The 26,725-nt window shown below is 54.3% G+C and overlaps 1 protein-coding gene and 1 non-coding gene across 2 annotated transcripts in view; one reads left to right on the top strand and one right to left on the bottom strand.

Annotated features, from left to right (window-relative positions):
- Window positions 1-26,725, top strand: part of GRK5 (G protein-coupled receptor kinase 5) — a 232,155-nt gene that overhangs the window by 194,244 nt on the left and 11,186 nt on the right. Inside the window, exons 5-12 of the mRNA XM_027528411.1 lie at window positions 6,310-6,410; window positions 8,065-8,157; window positions 14,644-14,707; window positions 15,658-15,798; window positions 17,380-17,570; window positions 20,055-20,092; window positions 22,031-22,120; window positions 24,844-25,052. Of these exons, the coding sequence (XP_027384212.1) occupies window positions 6,310-6,410; window positions 8,065-8,157; window positions 14,644-14,707; window positions 15,658-15,798; window positions 17,380-17,570; window positions 20,055-20,092; window positions 22,031-22,120; window positions 24,844-25,052 (927 nt within the window). The remainder of the gene's footprint in view (window positions 1-6,309; window positions 6,411-8,064; window positions 8,158-14,643; window positions 14,708-15,657; window positions 15,799-17,379; window positions 17,571-20,054; window positions 20,093-22,030; window positions 22,121-24,843; window positions 25,053-26,725) is intronic.
- Window positions 2,932-3,021, bottom strand: TRNAC-GCA. The gene is given in 2 exon segments: window positions 2,932-2,967; window positions 2,985-3,021. It is a non-coding gene; the product is annotated as a tRNA-Cys (tRNA).

Raw genomic sequence — 26,725 nt, 5'->3', positions numbered from 1 at the left:
TCCTTCCAAGGAGTAAGCGTCTTTTAATTTCATGGCTGCAGGCACCATCTGCAGTGATTTTGGAGCCCAAAAAGATAAAGTCTGACACTGTTTCTACTGTTTCCCCATCTATTTCCCATGAAGTGATGGGACCAGATGCCATGATCTTCGTTTTCTGAATGTTGAGTTTTAAGCCAACTTTTTCACTCTCCTCTTTCACTTTCATCAAGAGGCTTTTTAGTTCCTCTTCACTTTCTGCCATAAGGGTGGTGTCATCTGCATATCTGAGGTTATTGATATTTCTGCCAGCAATCTTGATTCCAGCCTGTGCTTCTTCCAGTCCAGCGTTTCTCATGATGTACTCTGCATATAAGCTAAATGAGCAGGGTGACAATATACAGCCTTGATGTACTCCTTTTCCTATTTGGAACTGGTCTGTGTTCCATGTCCAGTTCTAACTGTTGCTTCCTGACCTGCATATCTGAGGTTATTGATATTTCTCCTTGCAATCTTGATTCCAGTTTGTGCTTCATTCAGCCCAGCATTTCACATGATGTACTCTTCATACAGGTTAAATAAGCATAAAACCTACTTTGAGAGATTAAAAAAGATACCCCATGGAAAGTTCCTAGGACTTAACATATAATAGGTGCTCAAGAAATCACAATGATGATGAATGTTGTCAGTGGGAGGTGGGATTGTGTGGAAGGCCCTGCAGGCTCAGAGAATCATTTTAGATGAGGTTGCATTGGAAAAAGGTCCTGAAGACTGCATAGGGTTTGGACAATGAGCCATGATGGGTGGTAAGGGCTCCTTCGTGAGGATAGCAAAGGCCTGGTGGCTGGAAAGCCAGAGTGTACCCAGGAAATGAGTGTGCAGTGGGAGGAGAGGGCATGATGGAGAGGCAGGTTGAGGAGGGCCGTTGGGGCTGGATCAAGAAGGCTCTGAACTTGGTCTGTTGGCAGTGGGGCTCATCTCTGCTGTGTGAGGTGGAAAAACTCTTGAGGGCTGTTGTATCCATGTTCAAGCAGGTGATTGCAGAGGCTTGTGAGGGCCTACTAGTTAGTCCAGGCAAGAGAAGAGAATTCTTGAAACATACCAGGGCTGAGATTGCTGTGTGTGTCTGTCCCTGTCTGTGAAGTTGGGACAAGCTGGTTTTGAGTGGGGACAGCGAGGCAGAGGCTGTGTTCTTTCCCTCGAGTGGCTCAGGACACCTGGTTAGAGCCCATCCAGTTCAGATCCACCAGCCCAAACTCTGCCCGCTGTGGAGCCCTCCCTCCACTGTTGGTCTGCTCCCCTTGGCCAGCGCCATAACTCAGAGGGGTCTCTTATCTCCGTTTTTCCATCTGTGCCACAAATGGGGTTACATCAGTGAGGCCCTGAGACTCTTCCCAGGAGAGCTCTCTGTGTTCTCCCCCTCCTCCTGTGTCCTCTGGTCTCCTAGATCTCTAAACAAGTGTCAGGCATGTGTTTCCTGGAGACTCCAAGGATGGCAGGAGAGGTGCTTGCTTCGGGATTCTTGGCGGCTGTGGAGGAGGCGTTGAAGGGTGGTTTCGGGGCCCAGCCATGCCTCCATCCCTCGGCACCCCCAGGGACACCGGCCACATACGATGGATGCCATCTCCACTCTGACCTCTTGACATGAGGAACTTGGATGCTTCGGCAACAAGGTCCTCAGACATCGCAGTTTCTCTCTGATGCAGGAAATGAGGTCCCTTCCTCCCGCTGGTCACCTCGGTGCAGAGGGCAGCAGCGGCGCCAGCCCCGGGGAGAGCAGGGGTAGCAGCCCCCCACCACACACACATGCACACCCTCCCCCGCACTTACGTTCCACCCTTGGCCTGATGACTCAGCCGTCAGTGAGAACCAGCCTGGCAAGACATGACCGCGCCAGCAGCCGTCGCCCTTATTTACCTCTATCTGGATGAGCCCTCCTCCCCGTGAGCAGCACCCCTACAGCTCCCCGCTTGCCCAGCCTCCTGACCTTTGGGCTCCCCCCAACCCCCGTGTAAACCCCACGTCTCCCTCAAGGTCCAGCCCTCTCCAGGGGGCTCTCTCACTTTTCCCCTAAATTCTTACTGCAAAGGCCGCCCTCCTCTGGTCTGAGATGAATCACTCGGTAATTATTTCAGGTGTGCCAGCTGGCCTCCGTCCTCTGATGGGGGTTGGAGGATGGAGGGAGAGTGATGGTGGGGGGCGGGGGGCTGGTCAGCCCTGGGGTGTCTGCAAGCTCAGCGCAGCATCAAGGGGCTCAATTGCGCCACCTGGTGGACCGGCTGTGGATGACCTGTGGAGGCCGAGTAGGGTTGGGGATGGGGGGTGGTGGATGGGGGGTGGTGGGTGGAGGGTAGGGGGCTGGGGGGCTGTCGGTCTGCCCCAGGGGCTCCATCCCTGTCACTGGAGGTTGCTGAGGGAGGCAGAGGCTTGGGCGTGGCGGATGATCCACACAGGCTTCCTGGGTCGAGGGCTGAGTTAAGCAACCACAGAGGCTTCCTGCCCAGACCAGACCCATGCCTTCCCCCCAACCACCATCCCTTCCTTTCCAACCTCGGTCCCTGAAACACCCCCAGGTAATCCCTGTTAGTCCGCTGCTGCTGCTGCTAAGTCGCTTCTGTCCTGTCCAACTCTGTGCGACCCCATAGACGGCAGCCCACCAGGCTCCTCTGTCCCTGGGATTCTCCAGGCAAGAATACTGGAGTGGGTTGCCATTTCCTTCTCCAATGCATGCATGCAAGTTGCTTCAGTCGTGTCCAACTCTGTGCGACCCCATGGACAGCAGCCCACCAGGCTCCTCCATCCATGGAATTTTCCAGGCAAGAGTACTGGAGTGGGTTGCCATTTCCTTCTCCAGGGGATCTTCCTGACCCAGGGATCAAACCCGGGTCTCCCGTATTGCAGGCAGATGCTTTACCGTCTGAGCCCCCAGGGAAGCCCAAAGCAACTAAGGCGACTTCCTTCAAGCCGGAATCAAACCGGCAACCTAAGGATGTCCACATTTATCAAGTCTGCAGTCCTCCGCTCTACTAGCTGAGCTATTGAAGGGTGCATATGAGAACAGGGAAGTGGGGCCAAAAGGGAGGAGAGGGCCTGGGAGATGTGAAGGTGCAGAGCCCACGGGCCCCTGTACCATTGACCAGCCTGCACCGTTCATGTTCGGAATGATGCAAAGGGCTCTTCTCAATGTGCTGTGGTATTCAGAAAAACCCTTGGACAGCCCTCCCCTCTTGTTACCTCAAAAGTGTGTTTTGGTTACACACACAGCAGGAAGCCCAGGACCTGTGGCCTAGGCATCGAGAACAGGCCGGAGTGCGTCTGGGCCGTCGTAGGGCTGGAGGTACAAAGGGGCGAGTATGCGGAGTCTGCCCGACCCGCTGGGCCTGCCGGCCACTGGCCCCGTCCGACTGCACCCCCAAGTGGTTCTGAATTCAAGGTCAATTTTACATTCCACGGGGAGGGGTGGAACAGGTTATTTTCCTCTGTGATGGGGGGCTTCTACCCACAGAGAGTGGATAAGGCACACCTGAGCTCGAATGCCCCATCTGTTCCCCGCCTCAAGGGAGAAGAGCCTGGGAAGCGTCTTGGGCAAAGAGGTGGGGGGGAGGGGGTTCTCTTGCTCCACATGTGACTCAGGGGGCAGGACAGGTGGCCCTGCAGCCTGAGGCTCCTCTAGGAACCAAGTCCTTTCTCACCAGGCTGGAGGGGAGAGCTCGGTGGTCCGCAAGCCCAAGTGTGCACGCTGTGTCTCTGAGGGGCGAACTGTATTTTAAGCCGTCTGGAGTTGGCCATGGAGATGCCCTCCTGAGGGGTGCCTGGGGCTCGTCCTGATGGCCAGCACGGTGGACTTCTGGCAGGTCTGCAGACCAGTCACGTCAGGGTTGGCCAGCCGTGGGCTGCAACTGCCCTAGACCATCAGGAGGCCCAGTGTTCACAGTGGGGCCACCAGTTCCCAGACACCCCTAGCCCCCCAAGCCACATCAGCACACGTTTCAAAGGACCCCTGGTGCCTGGATCCGACCCCTGGGTTGGGAAGATCCCCTAGAGAAGGGATAGGCTACCCACTCCAGTATTCCTGGGCTTCCTTGGTGGCTCAGCTCGTAAAGAATCCACCTGCAATGTGGGAGACCTGGGTTCAATTCCTGGGTTGGGAAGATCCCCTGGAGAAGGGAAAGGCTACCCACTCCAGTATTCTGGCCTGGAGAATTCCATGGACCACATAGTCCATGGGGTCGCAAAGAGTCGGACACGACTTAGCGAACTTCACTTGGTGCCTACCCGCACACTCTTGTGTAAAGTCGGAACCTGCAGGCTGGGACCCCTTGAGGAGACCACCTGGTGACCAAAGAAATAAAAGTGTCGCTTCCAACACTGCTGGCCCGAGGGGGTCCCAGGCGCCAGCGACCTCCACCAACACCCCTTCTCCAGGCTGCATTCAGCCCCACAAATATCCAAGGGCCTCGCGGTCTTTTCTGTTTGGTTAGAAATTAAGGGAACATCTGTGACACGGAGGAGAATGACCCCAATCCTTCCACTCTGTCCTGACCCTCAGCTCCATCCCAGAGGGGCAGTCCTGCTGGAGAGAGACACAGCCTTGCCTGCCAGAGCTCTCGTGGCATTCCTGAGCCCTCAGGGCAGTGAGGGGGACATTATTCTCCAGAGCCCACCTGGCCTGGAGGAAACACCCCTCCCTTCTCCAGCCCACCTCACAGGCCTCCTGGGACCAGCAGGGATTAGCTTCCTGGAAAGAGATCTAAAACCGTGTGGAATTCTCCCGCCTTCAAGCCACAGAGGACAGACTGTGGTCACCGGGACCCCGGGGCCCTTTTTCTTACGTGATGCGTCAGACCTCGCCTGTGGGGAGAGCCTTCTCAGTTTGGGGGGAAGGACCAGCACCTCGGATTCCCTCTGATGTCACTAGAACAGCAAATGCCTTTTTGAGCAGTGGCACGGCCCGCCCTCACAGCAGGTTTGGGTTTTTACGTTCCCAGCTTAAAGCTGCCAACAACTTCTTATTCCCTTCTTATTGGCAGAAGGTGTCGTCCCCCAGAGTCACTCGAGAGGGGGTTTGGTTGGAATCGCTTTGTCTCTTCACGTCATCGAGCCACAGACTGGATTTAAACCCGTGGTTGTTAAACCAAACGCGTCATCACCAGCTACTAACTCCCCTCGGGGCTTTGAGTGTAGGCAGCGCTCCCAGAACTCTCCTGCCAGCCGGTTCCAAGGAATGACAGTGCCGAGACTTCACGCACAGCTGAGCCGCCCCCAGACCCCCGGAAGCCCCTCCCGTCTGCTCAGGAGTGGGGAGGGCCCAGGCGGGAGGGCCCAGGAGGGGTGGGAGGTCTGAGGCCACATTCTGCTTTGCCTGTGACCCTCTCCTCAGAAGCTTTCCCAGATGACCCCCAACCCTCTGCAGTAGCACCCCACCACCACCGAGACCAGTGGGTCACCACCCTGAGCGGTAGCATCTTCTGTATAAGTTCCAGGTCAGCCCACAGCTAAGGTCACATCACAGGGGCCTCCTGGGAGATGGCGGTGAAAGAGGGGAGCCCACACAGGTGGTTCAGACATCCCACCACTTCCAACCAGCTTCACTCTAGACCCACCTAGCCTGGTATAAATCCCATCTCTGCCGCTTGCTGGTGACCTTGGGCAAAGGTCTTAACCTTTCCAAGCCTGTGGTTTCCTCATCTGTGAAATGAGCATCATTGTAGCATCCAACTCACACGGCTTCATTGACTGGTTCCAGGAGAAACGGTTATTTCTGACCATCGTCCTGGTGACAGTGAGGCCGTGTCTGGAGCAAGGCTCGCAGCTCCAGCAGCCATGTGGGCATGGGACGTAGCCCTGGCAAGCCCGAGCCAGGCCCGCGTCGCCACCTTCTGCTGCTCCCCCCGGCGCAGGGCCGCCCCTCCACGCCCTGTCGCCTGCTCTAGACGCCCTGACGCCCACCCTCCGAGGACACTGCCCCCCTGTGGCTAAGGGGTGGGGGCAGCTCTCGGGGGGTCCCTTCAATGTGAGTGCTCACACCCTGCCCTCGGCTCCGGCCACAGCCCCAACACAGGATGTCACGATCTGTGTTCGCAGAGGAGGATGGTGGGGCTCTGAGGAGCAGGGTGGCCTTACGGGGTCGCCACACTGTCAGCGGCAGAACAGAAATCTGACCTGAAATCCAGGCCGGTTGGGTCACCACCTTCCATCGCCGCCACCTCCCCGCACCACCCACCACCATGCGGGGAGGCAGCCGGGACCAGGTGCGGGCGGGTGGGGCCCCGTGGCAGCCCGGCCCCCTGCCCCCTGCCCCACTGATGCCTCCTCTTCTCTTCCTGCCTCCAGTCCCCAGTTTTCATCACCCAAGTTGGACGGGACCTGGTCTCCCAGACGGAGGAGAAGCTCCTTCAGAAACCCTGCAAAGAACTCTTCTCGGCCTGCGTGCAGTAAGTGCCCCGGGCCCTGGCCTCCCCTCCTCTTTCCCTGTCCGGGGGTCAGGACCCTCATCCTCCTTGTGGGTTTCCACCCGGTCACCTGGAAAGGGGGCTGCCTCTCGTGTCCCTCCCCCGGAGCACTGGGCACCCGGGGGCCAGTCTTCAGTGCCCCCCAGCAGCCTGTGTATGAAAGGAAAAGAGCCTAGGGTGCCAAGTGCAGAGAAAACATGTGCTTCAGATGATGTTGAAACCAACTGGCTCCCCGGCCGCTGAGACAGAGGCATGTGTAAAGCTCTGCCCAGGTCTGGCTGGTTTGGAAACCCTTCCTGCCCACCCCACCCCCCCACCGCTGCCACCCACCTGCACTGCCGACGGAGTGGGGCTACAGGCTGCCCCCGGCCACACCCCACCAGCTCATCACAGGCTGCAGTGCGACGTGAGGCACGTCAGTGGGTGTGGTGCCCGCCGAGCATCAGTTAGGCTCCATTATCTCGCACGGATGTGCCGCGAAGCTACATGTAGGCACTGGGCTCACACCCATTCCTGTGCCCACACGCGCCCTCCCCGTGAGCTGACAGGCAGGGGCACAGACTTACCCACCAAGATCACAGCAGGTGTGGGTGCACCCTCGTTCAGAGCTCGCAGCCCAGACATTAATTGGGCACCTGCTGTGTGCATGTCACTCAAGGGACACCTTGAGAGCAAGAGTGCAGACCTGCTTTAACGGCTCAGTGCCGGCGCTCCATGCACTGTGGGAAGAACTGGGGTGTTCCGGGGAGGGTCAGCTTGAGGCCCAGCCCTGTGGCAGGTGCTGAGGAGAGACCACTGTGGGCAGAATCCGGGCTTGCAGGTGGCCGAGGGTCGGCCCTGACAGTGGGTGGGGGTCCCTGGGCTGCCCCCTGCCCTTGAGGGAGTGGCCATCCTGGCCCCCCACGCTGGCCCCTGTTCTCAGTCTGGCAGGACACAGTCTCCAAGGTTCTCTCACTCTGAGTGTCCCCCACTTCCCCAGGTCCCAAGCGCCTGGGTTTGACTGGTCAGTGTGGCCACTTTTTAAAGGGAACCAAGCCCGGCCCTGCCTGCAGCCAAGTTCAGAACCCTCCAGGGCCTGGCCTGGGACCTGGCCCACAGCAGGTGCCCAGTAAATTCTACTGCATGGGGCTTCACTGGTCCTGACCAAATCCAGAGCCCATTCCCCTCGGCCTCTTGCCAAGACACCCTCTGCCTCAAAGTCCCAATCCCTCCCTTGTGCATAGTTAAACAGTGCTGGGTTCTCATTTCAGCTCCTGTCCCTTCTTCAGAGAGATCTCCTGGACCCCTCAGGGGCCTCACTTCCTGCTAACTCATGATAACATGCCCCTGGGGTCATTTATTTATTCATGGTCTGTCCCCCTCACAATGCCAAGGCATTGTGTCCTGGAGCCCAAGCGGTGCCCAAGGCAAGTACTGACTACACGTCTGCGGGTCAGTCAGTCAGCCTCAGACAAGCTTTGTAGAATGGCCGGGGCCTGGCTCCCCTCCCACTGTGTCTGTTGGAGGCCCCTGTGTGTCTGCATTTCCAAACTCTGGAGGTGGAGGAGGCTGGGCAGTGACCTGCTGCTCTGGCCCTGCCCACCTGCAGCAGAGTCAGGATGGTGAAGCGTTCATCCATTTGTCCCCTCCGAGCTAGGTCTGTCCACGACTACCTGAGGGGAGAACCCTTCCACGAGTACCTGGACAGCATGTATTTTGATCGCTTTCTCCAGTGGAAGTGGTTGGAAAGGTGAGTGCTTCCGGGGTGGCACACCTCACACACGAGTGTGTACAAGTGTGTGTGTCGGCGGGGCGGGGATATGAGTTTTTCCCGTGACAAGTTATATAGAAATCAGTTACTTCCCTTGGGTCCATGGCTCAAATAAAATGAACCGTTCTCTTCCTATTCATTTCCTGAGTATTCTAGAAATGCTCTATGCTTATTATTGTGCACACAACACACACACAATCATTCACACATATACTCAGCGTTCTGTGCTTATTTTTTTGGTTCACTGTCTTTGGGAAATCTTGCTCTGCCAACCTAAAGGGCTGCCATATTCTTACACTGGGACTTCCCAGGTGGCACTAGAGGTAAGAACCCTCCTGCCAATGCAGAAGACATAAGAGACTCAGGTTCGATCCCTGGGTTGGGAAGATCCCCTGGAGGAGGGCACGGCAACCCCCTCCAGTATTCTTGCCTGGAGAATCCCATGGACACAGGAGCCTGGGGGGCTACAGTCCATGCGGTCGCATGGAGTCAGAGGTGACTTAGCATGCGTCCACATAGTCTTACATAGATGTGCACATTTCTCATGTAACCCACCCCCTATTGATGGACATTGGAGATTGGTCTCAATTTTGTGTGCAACCTTCCCTAAATAGTGAATAACTTTGTATATAAATCTTTTTTTTTTAATTAATTTATTTATTTGGCTGTGCTGGGTTTTAATTGCAGCCCTCAGGATCTTCAGCTGCAGCTTGTGGGATCTAGTTCACTGAGCAGGGAGCAAACCTGGGCCCCCTGCACTGGGAGCTCAGAGTCTTAGCCACTGGACCACCAGGGAAGGCCCCGGCCATACATCTTTATGTACTTTCAGAGATACATCATAGATATTCCTAGCAGAGGAACTCCAGGGGCAGGGTTTTCAGCTGTGAGGGGCGGCTAGATGTCCCTCCCCAGCTGCTGCCCACTTCCTAGTCCTGCCCGTGCCCCGGGTGTCTGCTTGGCCTCAGCTTCAGCCACACTGTTCTTGGCCTGTGAGAGCCGGTTTCCTTCTTGTTTACCTTTCATCTCTAATCGTGGGTGAGACTGAGCATCTTTTCACGTCTTTTATTTCCCACCTTATGCTTTTGAACTGTGGTGTTGGAGAAGACTCTTGAGAGTCCCTTGGACAGCAAGGAGATCCAACCAGTCCATCCTAAAGCAAATCAGTCCTGAGTATTTATTGGAAGGACTGGTGCTGAAGCTGAAACTCCAATACTTTGGCCACCTGATGTGAAGAACTGACTCATTGGAAAAGACACTGATGCTGGGAAAGATTGAGGGCGGGAGGAAAAGGGGACAACAGATGATGAGATGGTTGGATGGCATCACTGACTCAATGGACGTGAGTTTGAGCAAGCTCCAGGTGTTGGTGATGGACAGGGGAGCCTGGCATGCTGCAGTCCATGGGGTCACAAATAGTCGGACACAACTGAGCAACTGAACTGAATTGATTCTCTTCAAAGAGCTCCTGCACACACAGCAGTGACTTGGTCAGGCAGAGGTGGCCTCTGTGTGACTGATGAGAAAGGAGAGGCCATGAGTATGTGGCTTGCTGGGTCACCCAAGAGGGTGTAGTGCAGCCAAGGGGGGACCCCGGCCCAGGACCCCCGAGTGGTGCTCTGCCCACTACAGCACCCCCGGATTTGCAGGTCAGGGCAGTGTTTGCATTAAAGACATACTGTGGGGACTTCCCTGGTGGTCCAGTGGTTAAGACTCTGCCTTCCAACACAGGGGATGTGGGTTTGAAACCTGATCAGAGAATTGAGATCCCACATGCCACAGGGTGTGGCCAAAAATAAAAAACAATTAAATAAACCCAACATTGTAAATCAACTGTTAGTTTGCTAAGTCATGTCCTGCTCTTTGCAACCCCATGACTATAGTGCGCCAGGCCCCCTGTCCATGGGATTCTCCAGGCAAGAATACTGGAGTGGGCTGCCATTCACTTCTCCAGGGGATCTTCCCCACCCATGGATCGAACTCAGGTCTCCTGCATTGCAGGCAAATTCTCTACTGTCTAAGCTACCAGGGAAGCAAATAAATAAAAAATAAAGCCATACGGGGTGAGCTGGTAGGCAAGGATGGGAGCTCCCCCTCCCACCACCAGGGTTCCTGTGCCGGAGGTCTGGCGCTCGTTGCCGTATGTATACTCTGTGGTCAGAAAGCCAGGAGAAAGCAGGTCAGAAAGCCTCCTGCTCCTGCACGTCTTTTGGACCCATGCGTAGTCCCCTGCAGACGCCTAGGACGCACACCTGGGGGACACGAACCTCCAAAAAGCTGCACTCGCTGCCCTCCCTGCCCTCTTCAGGGAGATCTGAGGATACACCCCGCCCTACATCCTGGGGGACGTTTGTCTCCACCCTGACCGATGGGGTGACAGAGGAGCAATGGACGAGCATCTCTGTTGGCACGTGGCCTGCCTCTGGCCACCTTGCCCGTGCACGTCATGGCTCCAGGACCCACGCGAGGGCCACCAAGAGCCCACAGCCTGATCTGAGTCCGAGCTCAGCCTCCTCCTGGGGAGCCAGGGGAGGGCCGCTCCCCTTTCCACCCCTCGGCCTCCTCACCTGTGACGTGGGGATGATAGCAGTGCCTGCCTTGTGGGCGTGGTGAGAATGCGATGAGAGCACAGCACACAGCTCAACAAAGCCAGCCTCCTTGGGAGGTGAACGGCTGAATGTCATCGTCGTCATGCATCATCACTGAGCACTTTGGCTCCGCCATCACCACACCTGTCTAACGTTTTGGAGGCAGCAGCTGACCCTTGCGGGGCGCAGTCTGGTGGGGAGGTATTCATCTTGCCCCACCTTGCTCCACAGTTTGGAGCCCTGGGCTGTATCACATAACCCCGAACTGTGCCCACCTTCCTGGGGTGGTGGCGTGGGCTCAGGACACCAAACCTGGTCTCCGAAACAGACTGTTTGGACCCCAGTTCCAACTGTCCCGCTTACCAACTGAGACCGTGGGCATCTCATTTCACCTCTCAAAGCCTAAGCATGCCCAACTGCCAAATGACTGCAGATTCTCGGGATTACCTGTGTCCGTGAACAAGCTGCTTCGAGCAATGGGGACTGTTACCATAGAGACCCTCAGAAGGCACCACGTCCTTTATCCTTAGAGTGCTAATGATGACATCTGACACTAAGAGGCTTACAGAGAACCTTTGGAGATATATATAGATACAGATACCTTTTCAGTATCTCCATTTTACTGAAGATGCAAGGCTCGGAGAGGTTGGTGGGTTAGCCCTGGGTCACACAGCAATGCCTGGCAAGGCTGGAAGCTGAAGCCCAGGTCCCTGGCTCAAGTCCTTCAGCCTTAGTTTATCCAGCATCCTGTTCCAAAGGAAGCCTTTAGCTGTGGCCCCTGGCTTTCACTTTACTTGTCAGGACCAAACACATGAAATAGAGAAATGGACTTTTAAAATCGGTGTGTCGACCTCAAAAGAGTTATGCCCTTTTGAGGCCATGAAGCTGTTGAAGCCAGCAAAGCAGGACCCTGGCCTAGAAATGCCCTGAATGATTGACAGCAGCCCCGCTCCCCCCTGCCTTTTTTCTTGCTAACAAGATCATGGCCTGTTGGTGCTGTGCTGTTGAAATATTAAAGGGATTTTTTTCCCTCCCAAGGTTAACCAAGAAATTCCTCGGAAATTGTATTACACTCATTTCCCCCAGCAGAGGAGCTCTGTGGTAATGTCGGCCGACTGTTTGTTCTCCATGTATCGTAAACTGTTGGCCCGGACGCCTTCATGTGGTTTCGAGGGCAGCTGGAGGAAACGCTTCCCAGGGCCGCATGTTGGATGCAGGCGCATGGCGGGCTTGCTCCAGGCCAGGCCGCTCGTGTGCAAGATGCAGAGCAAGGGGGAGTCCAGCAGAGGGGCAGCCTGGACCCTGCTTCCTAAAGAAACACTAGGAAGAGGCAGTGAATCACACACATGAATTCTAGACAGGCCAGGGAGCGTCCAGGAGAACAGTGCCTAAGAGAAAAGCATGGTGCCGAAGCTGTGATTCCCACCGAAACCCAAATCCTCTTCAGGACCCAGCAGTGAGAAGCGTTTCCATGGGAGTTTCATTCAGGAGCCACTGGGTGACTGGAGATTGGTCTTTCTCGAGCTGACCCAGTTCTTTGGCCCATTCCAATCCCATACCAATCCCTACGCTGCAGAAGAAACTTGGGGTGGAATTTGGGGATGCTCAAAGATAGTCCTTGAGAGTCAAGAGCCAATTTTAACATCGTAAAAGCTGCTTCTTCTTACTCATTAATCGATTGATGGCTTTTTAGGTTGTTTCCATCTCTTGACTATTGTGGGTAATGCTGCAATGACCGTGAGAGTAAAATAGGATCGTGTTTCTACAATGGAGTATTACTCAGCCTTAAAAAAAAAAAAAAAAAGAAGGGAGTCCTGACATTTATGACAACATGGACGGACCTGGAGGACATTATGCTAAGTGAAATAAACCAGACACAGAAAAACAAGTACTACGTGATCTCACTTATATGTGGAATCCACATAGGCTCATAGAAGCAGAGAGTAGAGTGGTGGTCACCAGGGGCAGGGAGGGGATGGGAGAAATGGGAGATGTTGGCCCAGGGTACAAGGTTGAAGTTACGCAAGATGAGTCAGTTCTAAGGATCTCACATACAACAAGGGGACAAGAGTTAACAATGCTGTATCATTTACTGAAAATTTGCTAAGAGGGTAGATCTTAAGTGTCCTTGGAAGAAAGGAAGGAAAGAAGGGAGGGAGGGGGGAATGTTAATTTGGGGAGGTGATAGGATGTTAATTAGCTTGCCTGGATGATGATTTCACAATGTATCAGATCAGATCAGTCGCTCAGTCGTGTCCGACTTTTTGCGACCCCATGAATCACAGCACGCCAGGCCTCCCTGTCCCTCACCAACTCCCGGAGTTCACTCAGACTCACGTCCATCGAGTCAGTGATGCCATCCAGCCATCTCATCCTCTGTCGTCCGCTTCTCCTCCTGCCCCAATCCCTCCCAGCATCAGAGTCTTTTCCAATGAGTCACAATGTATACATATATCCAAACATCAGGTTGTACTCTTTGTCAATTACACCTCATAAAGCCAATAAGAGAGAGGGGGAAAAACCTGACTTTTCTTAGCCAAATAGGCCAGCAATGAAAAAACACACACTATCTACAAGGTGGAGTCCTTTGCTGCAACTAAGTGGCCATTTCTTTGTTTACTCCATGAGCCCCACCTTTGCCCCATGATCGGAGGCTCGTCTCATTAGACATTATAAATGGTTTTGGCTAGTTAAAATGGGGAATCGAGAGACATGAGGTGATTAGTCATAAATATCAGCAGTGCTAGTGGTAAAGATGGAGAAGGCAATGGCACCCCACTCCAGTCCTCTTGCCTGGAAAATCCCATGGATGGAGGAGCCTGGTGGGCTGCAGTCCATGGGGTCGCTAAGAGTTGGACACGACTGAGCGACTTCACTTTCACTTTTCACTTTCATGCCCTGGAGAAGGAAATGGCAACCCACTCCAGTGTTCTTGCCTGGAGAATCCCAGGGATGGGGGAGCCTGGTGGGCTGCCGTCTATGGGGTCACACAGAGTCAGACACGACTGAAGCGACTTAGCAGTAGCAGCAGCAGTGGTAAAGAACCCACCTGCCAAAGAAGGAGACATAAGAGATGCAGGTTCAACCCCAGGGTCGGGAAGATCCCCTGGAGAAGGGAATGACAACCCATTTCAGTGTTCTTGCCTGGGAAATCCCATGGACAGGGGAGCCTACCCAGGGTGCAGTCCATAGGGTCGCAAAGAGTCGAACACAACTGAAGCGACAGAGCACGCACACACACACACACACACACACACACACACACACACACACCTTTTGGCAGACAGGATCTTCTCCTGTCCTGATGTTCAGGGGAGTCCAATGCCCTCGGTCCTTAGAGAGTAACCAGACTGGTCGTGGGGATCAGCAGCCTCTCTGTTCCCAGGAGGCCTGTCTTCCCAGGGCACGTCTGCAGGAAGGAACAGCTCGGGCGCCTGGGGACAGGAGGCGCAAGCTGTTCCGCCAGGCAGGTGTGGACGCAGGGCTGCGGTTTCCTTCCTGGCCTCCATGGGACACCGAGCCTGACTCCTGGCCCTCTCTCTTCTCCCTGCACTGAGGACACAGCTTCCTTCTGAGTGCAGCCGCAGAATTTGCATTTGGGAGAGAGAGGGGAACCACAGGGAAAGTGCAGTGAAGCAGCCTCTGCTCACGTTTTTCAAGCCTCCTGCTCTTTCCTTCCAGTCCAGGGCCGAGGGCGCCCAGCCCCTGAGCCAGTGCTTGAGGGTCGCGTCTGCAGCGGTGGTTCCTGAGGGTCCCCAGGGCAGGGTTTGGAGGTGTGTGTCTTGCCCTGCTCAGCTCCTCTCAATGCTGCCCTTGTCTGTTTCTTAATTCTGCATCTTAATGCTATGAGACCCATGCTGGATTTTTGCTTTTCTTCCAGGCAACCGGTAACCAAAAACACTTTCAGGCAGTACCGAGTACTAGGAAAAGGGGGCTTTGGGGAGGTGAGTGAACATCCACATATTCATGAAAAGTTTCTGGACTCTTGTCACCTTTACTGTCCCTTCCGGATTGGCCTGACAAGTGTCCAAAGCAGGGCTTCTGAGCAAATGGCTGGGTCACGCGCCCCCTGGTGGAGAAGGCGGGTGAGGCTGGGGCCTTGGGAAGGTCACTGGTGTCTGAGGAAGGGAAGGAGGGTGGCTGGATGGAGATGCTGGAGCCAGCCTCAGGCAGGGTTCAAGTCTACAGAAGGAAATGTGTGTCCTTGATTGTGTTTGGAGGGTGAAGTGAGGACATGAGGGGCCTAAGTATGGCCCGGCCATGCTGTTAATATGCACTGTTATGCTTAACCTGATCTTCCCCAACCTTGTCATTCCCATTTTAGAGATGAGGAAAACTGACGTTCAGAATGGTTAGGTAACCCAGGCAAGGTCACACAGCCGAATAAGGGCAGAACTAAGACCAGATCCAAATGCCCTGAGTCTCATTCATCCAAATCATACAGTCAGAGTTCCAAGGGGTCTCCCATGACTGCCCCCCTCCCCAAATAAGCCTCTCCTACCAGCAGCTGGTCCTTCAAAGTCCCCAGTTATTAGCAGCTGCATCTGGTTGGAAGCTTGGGACAGAGAAAATCTAGTTGCCCCTGAGACAGGAATGGTTCTTTCAGCCTCGGGCAGCCATGTAAACTGGTACAGATGGCTGCTTCTCCACCTCCAAGGGCTTGGGTTCACCTGAGATAGCACCAAAGTCATCTGGATGGCAGGGCCCTGGGAGCAGTGGGTCCATGGCCAGGCCTTGCTCACTCCCGAGGCTGGTATACCCACAGGCCGGGGCACGGCCGGCTCTGGCCGCTGTGGTTCCCAGCCCTGGAGACACCGCATCCTGGCCTGGAGGAGCCTCAGAACGGCTTGGTCTCATGTGCCGTTTACGCTTGTCTTCTCTTTTGCCCCCACAGGTCTGTGCCTGCCAGGTTCGGGCCACGGGTAAAATGTACGCCTGCAAACGCTTGGAGAAGAAGAGGATCAAAAAGAGGAAAGGGGAGTCCATGGCCCTGAATGAGAAGCAGATTCTGGAGAAGGTCAACAGTCGGTTTGTGGTGAGTGTCAGGGCCTGGGGGACAGCCCCGCCTTCAGGTGACCGGAAGTGTAGCAGAGCCCCGCCTCAGGTGACCGGAAGTGTAGCAGAGCCCCCCCTCCAGGTGACCGGAAGTGCCCAACGCTCCATCCTTCTAAAGGCAGTTGGGACTGACTGTGTCTTGTCCCTGGAGTTGGCTGGCTCCCCTCTAGGTGTGAGCTTCTGTTAATACCTCCGTGGAAGAAAGGGGCCCAGCCAAGGAGCTTTGTTTCCACAAACCCCTTAGGCTGGTTTCATCATAGGAGCCTGAAGCGTCAGGCCCATCTCGTTTATACGCGCCTGTTACTCCGTCCAGACGAGGCTCTCCTGCAGTAACAAACCAACCCCCAACTCAGAGTAGCTGGAAGCGGCAAAGGGCTCTCATCTGAAGTCCTGTCAGATGAGGCGTCCTTCTCCACCTTCCCGCAGACGGATGCCCCTCCACACCCGCTGGGGTAGTGGGGACCTGGAAGGGGACCTGTGTTTGGCCAGCTCTCAGCGTCTCCCCCACTTGTTATTATAAAGCACAATATATATATGGGTAAAAAGTCAAACCTCACGGAAGGATGCCAAGTAAACATAGAAGCCTCCCTCTCTGAGTAACCACTGCAAACATGTTGGGCTTCCCTGGTGGCTCAGACGGTAAAAAGTCTGCCCACAATGCAGGAGATGTGGGTTCAATTCCTGGGTTCAGAAGATTCCCCCGGAGAAGGAAACGGCAGCCCATTCCACTATTCTTGCCTGGAGAATCCCATGGACAGAGGAGCCTGGCGGACTATATAGTCCACGGGGTTGCAAAAGGTCAGACATGACAGAGACTTTTCACTTCACTTGATACATATACAGGCTTTATTATTTTTAGCCAATGGGATCTTGCAACAAATCTTAGCCTGAAGCATTGCTCCCCTTAAATTGTAAATCTTCTATAACCTGACAGATAGCTGCGCCTCTTTTTTAAAGCTGTGCACCATTCCTGTGTACAGAGAGGAGAGAGGCCGTGACCTGTGCAGCCACAAGTAGAAATCACGTCTGGTTTTGAAGGCACCACAACAGACATGGCTGCCCCGGGTCCGTTCATCCTTCAACATCCCTTTGGCGTATTTCTGTGGGGATGTCCAGGAGATGGATTCCTGGTGGAGGAATCACTCTGTCAGAGAACATGTGCATTTCCCCCAGTTACACCCCCATCAGTTGTGCCTGATGGCAAGCAGCACCATCCACCCAGGCTGCCTGCATTCCCCAGAACTGGTGGGTTTTGTAAGGGGATGCCCAAAGGGGACAGAAGTTCTAACCACCTGATGCACGCACATGCTTTTGTGACTTAAAAGCAACAGACACCGTCCTGTCGGGACCCATGAAAGGTGCCAGGTGCCCCTTCTGATTCTGCTTCCTTGCCTGGAACTGCCGAATTGGATGGAGGGGCAGCAATGGGGCTCAGGGGGTGGTGTGAAGCGGCTGCAGCTCCCCACGCTAGTCCTCCCACCCAGCTTCAAGGACCCCTGAGGAAGAGGAGCAGATGTGGGGGTCCCTGGAACCCCAGTGCATGGCTGTCTTGTGCTCCCAGGTCAACCTGGCCTACGCCTATGAGACCAAGGATGCCCTGTGTTTGGTCCTGACCATCATGAACGGCGGGGACCTGAAGTTCCACATTTACAACATGGGGAACCCCGGCTTCGAGGAGGAGCGCGCCCTGTTCTACGCGGCAGAGATCCTGTGCGGCCTGGAGGACCTCCACCGTGAGAACATTGTCTACAGGTAAGCGGGCAACCCCAGGTCCCCCATCTGAACCTGAGTGAGGCCAACCCTTCCATGCTCTGAATTGGTCACTCAGCCTTGCCCTCGAGTTGAGGCCGGGTCATCGCCCTTGAGTCAGACAGACTCCCACCCTGGAACCGAGAAAGGGAGGGGGATCGCTTGGGGGGGTCCAGGTGTTCCCTCAGAGTCGATGAGGTTGGGCCACTGGTCCCTTCCCACCCAGTACCCAGGAAGCTCAGTGAGTGGAGCCTGGTGGTCTGATCCAGAACCAACCCTTGCAGGACTTCTGTAGGATCCCCACTGAAGCAGGCATCAGAATGGACCCCGGTCTCTCCCACCCCAGGACCAGGTGTCCAGATTCTGTGACCAGTGGCCTTCAGACTCTTCTCGCAGGCTTCCTCCAAGAATTTTGAAAATCTCTGTGCCCTCCTATGTTCTAAGTAGACACCTAAAATAGTCCATCATGTGTTAAAATAGTGGCTAGTATTACTGATGTTTTTAAACTGAACTCAAGTGACATCACATATCTAAAGATATCCAGTGGAATCTAATTGCTGTAGCAAATTGACCTCCACCATCATGTAACTAGAAAAAATGCATGAAAACTCTTTAATGGTAAGAAATTTTCTATCATTCTCTACTTCCTTCGGCCTCCAGAGACTGTTATTGTACTGTAATTTACTTTTTGCATAAAAGTCCATGATTAGCATTCCACTCTGAAATATATGGATGTAGATAAGATTTTTAAAAAATTCTCACTGACCATAAGGCTCTAAATGTTAAAGTAATTTCTTCTGTTGAATTGCCCTGATATTATGATGAGTAGGTCCCACTTCAAATTGGGACCCTGGAGGTTTCACCCTATGGATCTGGGCACCATAGCAATATGCAGGAGTAGGGAGGAACCTGCTTTTCTTCTGTCAGTTGGGAGAAGAGCTATTGAGAAAGGACAGGTGGGAGGGGAGATCCTGTAAGATGCCAGGACAAGGCACTATGATGCTAAGGATCTAGAAATGCATATTCTTGAAGTCCCAGCACATGGGTGACTCTCTCATCCCCCACCCACACTGGGCACACACACCCCAGTTTGAAGACTTTTGTCACAGGGCTGTTGGTTAAGAATATCTTGGGAGCCCAAGGTTTTGAAAATAAGGAGGAATGGTCTTGATGACATGCCCTCCCCCCGCCTCCCACATCTCCCAATTTATGCTTTTGTTTTGTTTTCATTCAAGTGAGAAGAGAGTCAGAAAAATTTCCCTAAGGGTTGAAAAAAGAATCCTCTACTTGATTGTTTTTCTCTTAAAAAAGAAAAAGAAAAAAAGGCATCCCTCCAAGTTCTAGCCTTTCTATTAATACTAGGGAGGAAGAGAACCACGGTGCCTCCCTGGCCCGACCCCTTGCTATAGCCTCTCTGTGGGTGTGGGTTCTGTGCCCACTAGCCAGCTGTCTTTCCAACCTGGTGGTCGGTGGTGGCCGATTAATTGAAATAAGGTCTCCTGCCCTTATTTGGAAGGGTTAGCACATCAAAAGCACGGAAATTAATAACAATGGCAACAAAAGTATGTTGTAATAAGTAACCACATACAGACCCCAATTATCACTCTGTGAGCTTGCATCACTGGATTGGGCACATGAACCTCTCCCCATGAGGACAGCTGCCCTCAGTTTAGTGAACAAAGCCAGTTGGTTGAGAACCAAATCCTCAGTCCAGATGCCATGTGTGGCATCCGCACAATGGCTTACCCGCATTACACACCCTGTCCTGTTGGTTATTCTTCAATTCACAGAGAAGAGCTTTTATTAATAAAACCAGACACTCTGCTGCCTCTCCCCCTTACAGTGGAAAGGTTCTCTTTCTCATGAGCATGACCATGTCTTGTAAAGAGAAGAGAGACCTTGGAGACAGGAGGTGGTGGCTGCATCTACAGCTGCGCCTGGTGGCTATGCTTTCTCCCAGGCTGTGGCTCAGCTGGAGCTGGGGAAAGTGCCAGGCTTCCCGGGGGCCCCATCCCAAAGTGGGTCTTTGTCCTGGAGGTTACCATTCTCTCCCTTACTATTCTCTGACCCAATTCTACAGCTGCGGTTTTGTCCTCAATAACTTCTCTCCCTTCATTCCCAGGCCTGGCTCTTGCCTTCAGGGCATCCGGAGACCTCGAGGTCTTCCCATCCCTGGAGGAGGTCTGTCACCTCCCAGCCCCAGGGGTGCTCAGTGACGGACTAACCTTTGCCTAACTCCTTTTCAGTCACCCTCCAGAGTCGAGAGGATACCTATGGCAGACAGCAGCACTTGTTTTAAATTAATACCGCAGGGAGAGAAGTGAGCCCAAGATGGTCTTGACCCAGAGAGAGACCAGACCTCCTGAGCCCAGAGTTGGGGAGGGAATACTCAGGCCTGAGTAGCTCAAGGGGGTCCACGACAGATGCTGGTGTGCCCTTGCCACCCAGAACACTCACACTCACATGCTGGTGGTCTTTCCCTTTCAGAGATTTGAAACCTGAAAATATCCTGTTAGACGATTACGGTAAGTCAGGCAGCGGCCCCGGGGATCCTTTTCCTGCTCTGTAGCTGAGCGTCACAACCCAAAGGGAGCAGGAGGCTTCCAACAGAGACTCAAAGATGCTGACCCTGGGTCCAGGGGAGGGCAGAGGGTGTGGACAAAGCTCCTACTTGGCAAAGAAGGATGTGGCTCAGTGGGTGTGACTTGTGATTTTTCCCCTTAAGCAAATTGTTGCAGTGGAGGGTGGGGGACAGGAAGAGGAAGAGATAACCAGCACTGAGTGAGGAGTAGAGGGTTCCAGAGACTGGGCAAACATCTACATCTCACACAACTTCCCTCACCCCATCTTTCTAGTCTGTGAAATGGAAACAGTGGGCCTTGCCCTGCCTTCTTCAGATGGTGGAGGCTGGTGCTGAGGTTCTGACAAGACACCTTGATAAGTTGTTTTACCAACTGTGCGTGCGTGCGTGCATGCTTAGTCGCTCAGTCCTGTCGACTTTGCGACCCCACGGTCTGTAGCCCACCAACCACCTCTGTCCGTGGGATTCTCCAGGCAAGAATACTGGAGTGGGCTGCCATTTTCTCCTCCAAGGGATCTTCCTGACCCAGGGATTGAACTCGGGTCTCCTACATTGCAGCTGGACTCTTTACCATCTGAGCCACCAGGGAAGCCAGCTCTATGTTAGGTGTTCTTACTTATCTGTCATCATTGTTATTTTCGTGTGTGTTTGTGCACACACACATGGATAACAAAGAGCCACCACAGGAGCCCCTCGCGACTATTTAGACTATCACACCTGGGAAAGGGTTGTCGCATCTTCAACTAAATTGCCCTGTCTTTACAGAGGGAGCAGGGCCAGCTGACCCTGTGCCCATTTTACAGATGATAAGATTGAGGCTCAGAGGAGCCTACTCTCCAAGAGAGCCTACTCTCCCCCCACAAATATCAGTGGGGAGTGGAGACCTGAAACTAGGTCTCCCTGCCAGCAAATCCCAGGCCAAGAGGAGGGAAGGGGAGGGAGAAGACCTGGAGAAGAGGTTTGAGTGTGATGCTGTCAGGCAGAGGGCTCAGGGCCCACTGACCCTCTGTGTATGCACCCAGAGCCCCCAAGGGTTCTTGTTCCCTGCTGGTCTCAGAACCGTGCCTACCACCAATCTGTCACCCAACAGCTGGAATCTGCATGCTCTCTCCCCTCACACCATTCCTGCCTTCGTTGGGGGCCACTGAGCCAGCAGGCTCCACTCAGCTCCAGCCTCTTGGGGGGGCTCCCTGCTTTAGGCCTTGTTGAGATCCAGGCTGTGGAGTGGGTCAGTGTTCCTTCCTGCAGGGTCAGATGAGGCCATGACCCTGCCGGGTTGGCCGCTGGAAGAGACAGTGCCAAGGTGCGCTCTCAGCACGGGGTCGTCTCTGCCTTTTGGGGGTCAGTTCTGGCCCGGGAGCCCCAATGCCACCTCCCAGTCTCTGCTGGTCTGGGCGGCAGGTTCTCCAAAGGGAAACAAACAAACAACCCCAAAGACCAACAAGGCAGAACAGGGAGTTGCTTCCCAAGTTGCTTTGTGATTTTTCCCCTTAAGCAAATTGTTGCAAAATATCCGGAGAATCTCACATTTTCCCATGAATCAATCCCAGAATCGAGCCAAGGCATCTTAAACTTTGTGATGTTAGCCTTACAAGAAGCCCCTTAGGGCATTTTATGAGGCTGTTCTGCCATCATCCAGCTGAATCCAGGGGTCCTGTTACATCTTTATGTTTTTCTCCCTAAAAGTAATAATTTACCCCTGACCTCTGACACCTGACTCTCGTGATGGTTCACAATCACCCTGCATGGCCAACTGGGTGCCACTCTTCTTGGTACAAATGAAAGGCGAGGGCCCCATGGCAAGTCTAGGGCCCTGCCCAGGGTGGATCAGATGTCTGCAAAACCACCCCAGGGACCCGCTGACTCTGCTGTCCCCCATCAGGCCACATTAGGATTTCGGACCTGGGCCTGGCCGTGAAGATCCCCGAGGGAGACCTGATCCGCGGCCGAGTGGGCACCGTTGGCTACATGGGTGAGTGTAGGCATGGCTCTTCCCTGAGCTGGGCCCTCGAAGCCACTGGCCTCTTTGCGCAACTTGCAGAAGTAGTCATGTGGGAGGCGGGAAGTTGTAGCCAGGGTCAGGGAAGTGTTGGGGCCCCAGAGTGTCTTGACTACACTGAGTTCTGCAGCCCCCACCCCTAGCCCCACTTGTGTCTCAAAGCCACACCCCTCCCAGGGCAGTTTCAGAGCTGACACACAGAGTTGCCTGGGGTGTGGGTGTAGTAGGGTCTGGTGAATTGGCAGACAGCCTTTCAGAGTGACCTCGAGAGCGGGGAGGTCACTAGGAAGGGCCCAGAAAGGAGAGGAGCACACCACCTACTGTGTCACAGAGCCCCGTTCCAAGGAGGGGCCAGCCGTGGCTCCTGCCCTGTGTCCCCTGAGCCTTCTCAGAGACCGCTGCCCTGGAGCTACACTGGTCCCCCGGGGTCTGCCTTCCAAATAGGGATATTCCCCGGGCATCTTCCCATACACCTCAAACACATCCACCCGCTCACCCCAGGAGACAGGGGACTTGAGAAAGCTCCAAGGGACGGGGACACTGTTGTCCTCCTCTGGGCTCATGCCAGCAGCACACGCTCAGGGTTCTGGACTCTGGTGTCAGAGGGTCCTTTTCAGATTGCATGATATTGGGGGACCCATGGGGTATGTGTCTATGTGTATGTCGGAGGTATGTATACCTATGTGAATGCTGATGGATGGGCAGATGAATAGATGATTAATAGGTGATAGATAATTGATGGATGATGGATGACCGGGTTAATAAATGGACGGATAGATGATAGATGGATGGATGATGGATGGATAGATGATGGATGGATGGATGGGTGATGGATGGATAGATAGATGATAGATGGATGGATGATTGATGGATGGATGGATGGATGATGGGTGGATAGATGATAGATGGATGGATGATGGATGGATGGGTGATGAGTATATGGATGATGGGTGGATGGATGATGGATGGATGATGGATGTGATGGATGGGTGATGGATGGATGATGGATGGATGATGGGTGGATGGGTGATGGACGGATGGATGATGGGTGGATAGATGATGGATGGATGGGGTGGATGAGTGATGGATGGATGATGAGTGGATGGATGATGGGTAGATAGATGATGGATAGATGGATGATGGATGGATGGATGATGGGTGGATAGATGATGGATGGATGATGGGTGGATAGATGATGGATGGATGATGGATGGATAGATGATGGATGGATGGATGATGGATAGATGGATGGGTGATGGATGGATGGGTGGGTGGATGATGGATGGATGGATGATGGGTGGGTGGATGATGGATGGATGGTATGGATGGGTGATAGATGGATAATGGATGGATAGATGACTGATGGATGGATGGATGATGGGTGGATAGATGAGGGATGGATGGTATGGATGGGTGATTGATGGATAATGGATGGATAGATGATTGATGGATGGATGGATGGTGGGTAGATAGATGATGGATGGGTGATGGATGGATGGATGGATGATGGATAGATGGATGGGTGATGGATGGATGATGGATGGAGGGATGGATGATGGGTGGATGGATGGGTGATGGATGGATGATGGATGGATGGATGGATGATGGGTGGATGGATGGGTGATGGATGGATGATGGATGGATGGATGATGGGTGGATGGATGATGGGTGGATGGATGGGTGATGGATGGATGATGGGTGGATGGATGGGTGACGGATGGGTGGATGGATGGGTGATGGATGGATGATGGATGGATGGATGGATGATGGGTGGATGGATGGGTGATGGATGGATGGATGGATGGATGATGGGTGGATGGATGGGTGATGGATGGATGATGGATGGATGGATGGATGATAGGTGGATGGATGGGTGATGGATGGATGGATGATGGGTGGATGGATGGATGGATGATGGGTGGATGGATGGGTGATGGATGGATGGATGGATGGATGGATGATGGGTGGATGGATGATGGGTAGATGGATGATGGGTGGAGGGATGGGTGATGGATGGATGGGTGATGGATGGATGGATAAATCCATGTGTGCACTCTGTGCCTGCTTGGGCATCTGTGTCATCTTCTCGTGCACAGTGTCCACACCCATGTGGATACATTTGCCTTCCTGGATGTATGCGGCCTGCCTATCTTCTCTTGCACTTCTCTGGTGAATCTATAATCCATTTAATCAAAGTGTTAGGGAAGTCACAGTGAGACGCTGCTGGAATTCCAGATACATTTAAAATCATCTTTACTTTGGGTGGACACACTTTCATTCATTGAAACGAATATGTGTGCAACACCTACCGTATGCCAGGCATCCTACCTGTTATCAGGCACAGCAGGAAATGAGGCGGCTCGCAGTCTAGTAGGGGAGACGTCAAGGGAACGGGTTATTTCCATCCACCATGGTCAGGCTTCTGAAGCCACAGTCAGAGTCCTTTGGGAGCGCAGAGAAGAGCAACCAAGGCAGGATCCCAGGAAGAGGAGGTATTTCTAGTAGTTGATGGGCAGGAGTCGGCAGTGGGAAGGGATCCCAGCCCTGAGCCCAAGGCCTCCTGCGAGCAGTGCCATCACTCCTAGTTGCAGGACGTCCTGAGGCCCCATTAGCATCTCAGTCCTGGCCTCGTGTGCCTGGCTCTGACCACCACCAGCTGTCCCTCACGTCCCCTGGATCTCCTGCTCTGCCCCCAGCTCCAGAGGTCCTGAACAACCAGAGGTATGGCCTGAGCCCCGACTACTGGGGTCTGGGCTGCCTCATCTACGAGATGATCGAGGGCCAGTCGCCCTTCCGCGGCCGCAAGGAGAAGGTGAAGCGGGAGGAGGTGGACCGCCGGGTGTTGGAGACAGAGGAGGTGTACTCGCACAAGTTCTCCGAGGAGGCCAAGTCCATCTGCAAAATGGTGAGCTCCCGGTGAGCCAGGCATCGCCCTAGGGCCGGTGTCCAGTGCCAGCTCCCCTCCCAGCCCCGAGCCGAGAACAGCAAACAGGCAGATGGGAGCAGGGGCAGGGCATGCTAGGGTGTGGGCGATGAAGCCACAGGGTCTGTGGACTGGGGTGTTTGACAGACACTTCCAAGAGGGAGCCTGGGGTGGGGCAGGGTGGCTCTGTGACAAGGGAGAGGGGCTGCAGTGAGCAAGGAGAGGCTCCCTTATGTCCAGCTCTGGGGGGAGGTCAGCATGGGGGAGAAAGGGGATGCTCCCTGCTGGCCCCCAAGATACAAAGGCATCAGGATAGCCCCTACCCTTGACCTTCGGCCTCCTGTTCCGTCCAGCTCTGGGTCCCTGGTGCTGCTCTGAGGCCAGGGGCTGCAGGTGGTGGGTGGTGATAGTTTCGGCCTTCGAACATCATTTACTCACGTTTTCCACCCACTACATGGAGTGTTGGTCACACTTGCTGAGGTCCTGAGTGACAGCATCCATAGATAGAGAATTTGACCCGGCCCCAGGCAGGGCTCACTCAGGGTGGGACCTTTAGTGAGGCTGGTGGGCAGGGGCCAGACTGGGGGTCTGGAAGCCGGATAGAGGATGGGGTGGCAGGACCTCAAAAGTGAAGCTGGAGAGAGTCCGCCCTTGGACTGAGGCCCTTCTGGGTTCCAGCGGGCCTGCTTCCTTCCCTGCCTGGCTCTCTGGCTCCCGAGTCCCACTTGTGCCCCCCAGGGCCCTCTTCCCTCTGGCTTCAGTACTGCTGTGCTGGGAGCTGCCCACTAATGCCAGCCGCCCTCTAACACCAGCCATGCGGGGACAGGAAGGGCCTGAGCGCCCAACACTTGGCACCTGCAAACCCCCAGGTCCCTTCCTCTGCTCTGCAACTAGAACAGCAAGACCGGGATCTGACCCTCAGGGTCTGAAATGTGAACATCAACAAACAGGCCGGAGTCCAGAGAAAGGCAGGCCTGGGAAACTGATGAAAAGTAGCAACGTTTCTGCTTCTAGAAAATTTGAGGCTGCACTGCTAGAGGCCCCAGAGCCATCTGGCCTAGCTCCCGCCCCCAGAAGGCTGCCCTCCTGGAGCTGGCCACCCGCTGCCTGACCACTTCCTCTCACCAGCCTCGGTCTGACGTCACAGAGGCACGGGGAGAAGGATCTGGCCTAGAGCTGCCATCTGACCCCTTCCAAAGAGGAGCCGTAGGTCTGTGATTTGCGTGTGTGAGAGACCATGAGGGAGTCATGGCGTGTACACAGGCAAACACATGCCCGGACCACATGCCTGGGCCAGCCTGCAGCTGGGCAGCCTCCAAGGAAACAGGTAGTCACGACAGCCAGAGCTGGGATAGAGGGACAAGAGGAGCAAGACAGCAAGAGGCAGGTACATGGAAATGTGGGGTACCCTCGGGGATGGTTGAAAACAGGGGGGTCGAAAGGGGACCCAACAATACTTGGTTGATGTTGTAACTAGGTACCTATCTGCTGGGACCTAACTGGGTGAGGGATGGAAGGTCAGTGCATCATCAAGTGGCCTGGGTCAGGGTCAGGAATTCAGAGAAGCAGTTCTTGAGACACCCTAAGAGCAACAGGGGAGCCGCTGAGAGGACAGAGAGGCACAGAGGGCCCCCTGCCCACAGTCATCGGCTCAG

The sequence above is a fragment of the Bos indicus x Bos taurus genome, chromosome 26 (genome assembly GCF_003369695.1).
Source record: "Bos indicus x Bos taurus breed Angus x Brahman F1 hybrid chromosome 26, Bos_hybrid_MaternalHap_v2.0, whole genome shotgun sequence".
Taxonomy (NCBI): Eukaryota; Metazoa; Chordata; class Mammalia; order Artiodactyla; family Bovidae; genus Bos; species Bos indicus x Bos taurus.
The sequence above is the reverse complement of the archived record's forward strand: the minus strand, read 5'-3'. Positions and strand labels throughout refer to the sequence as shown.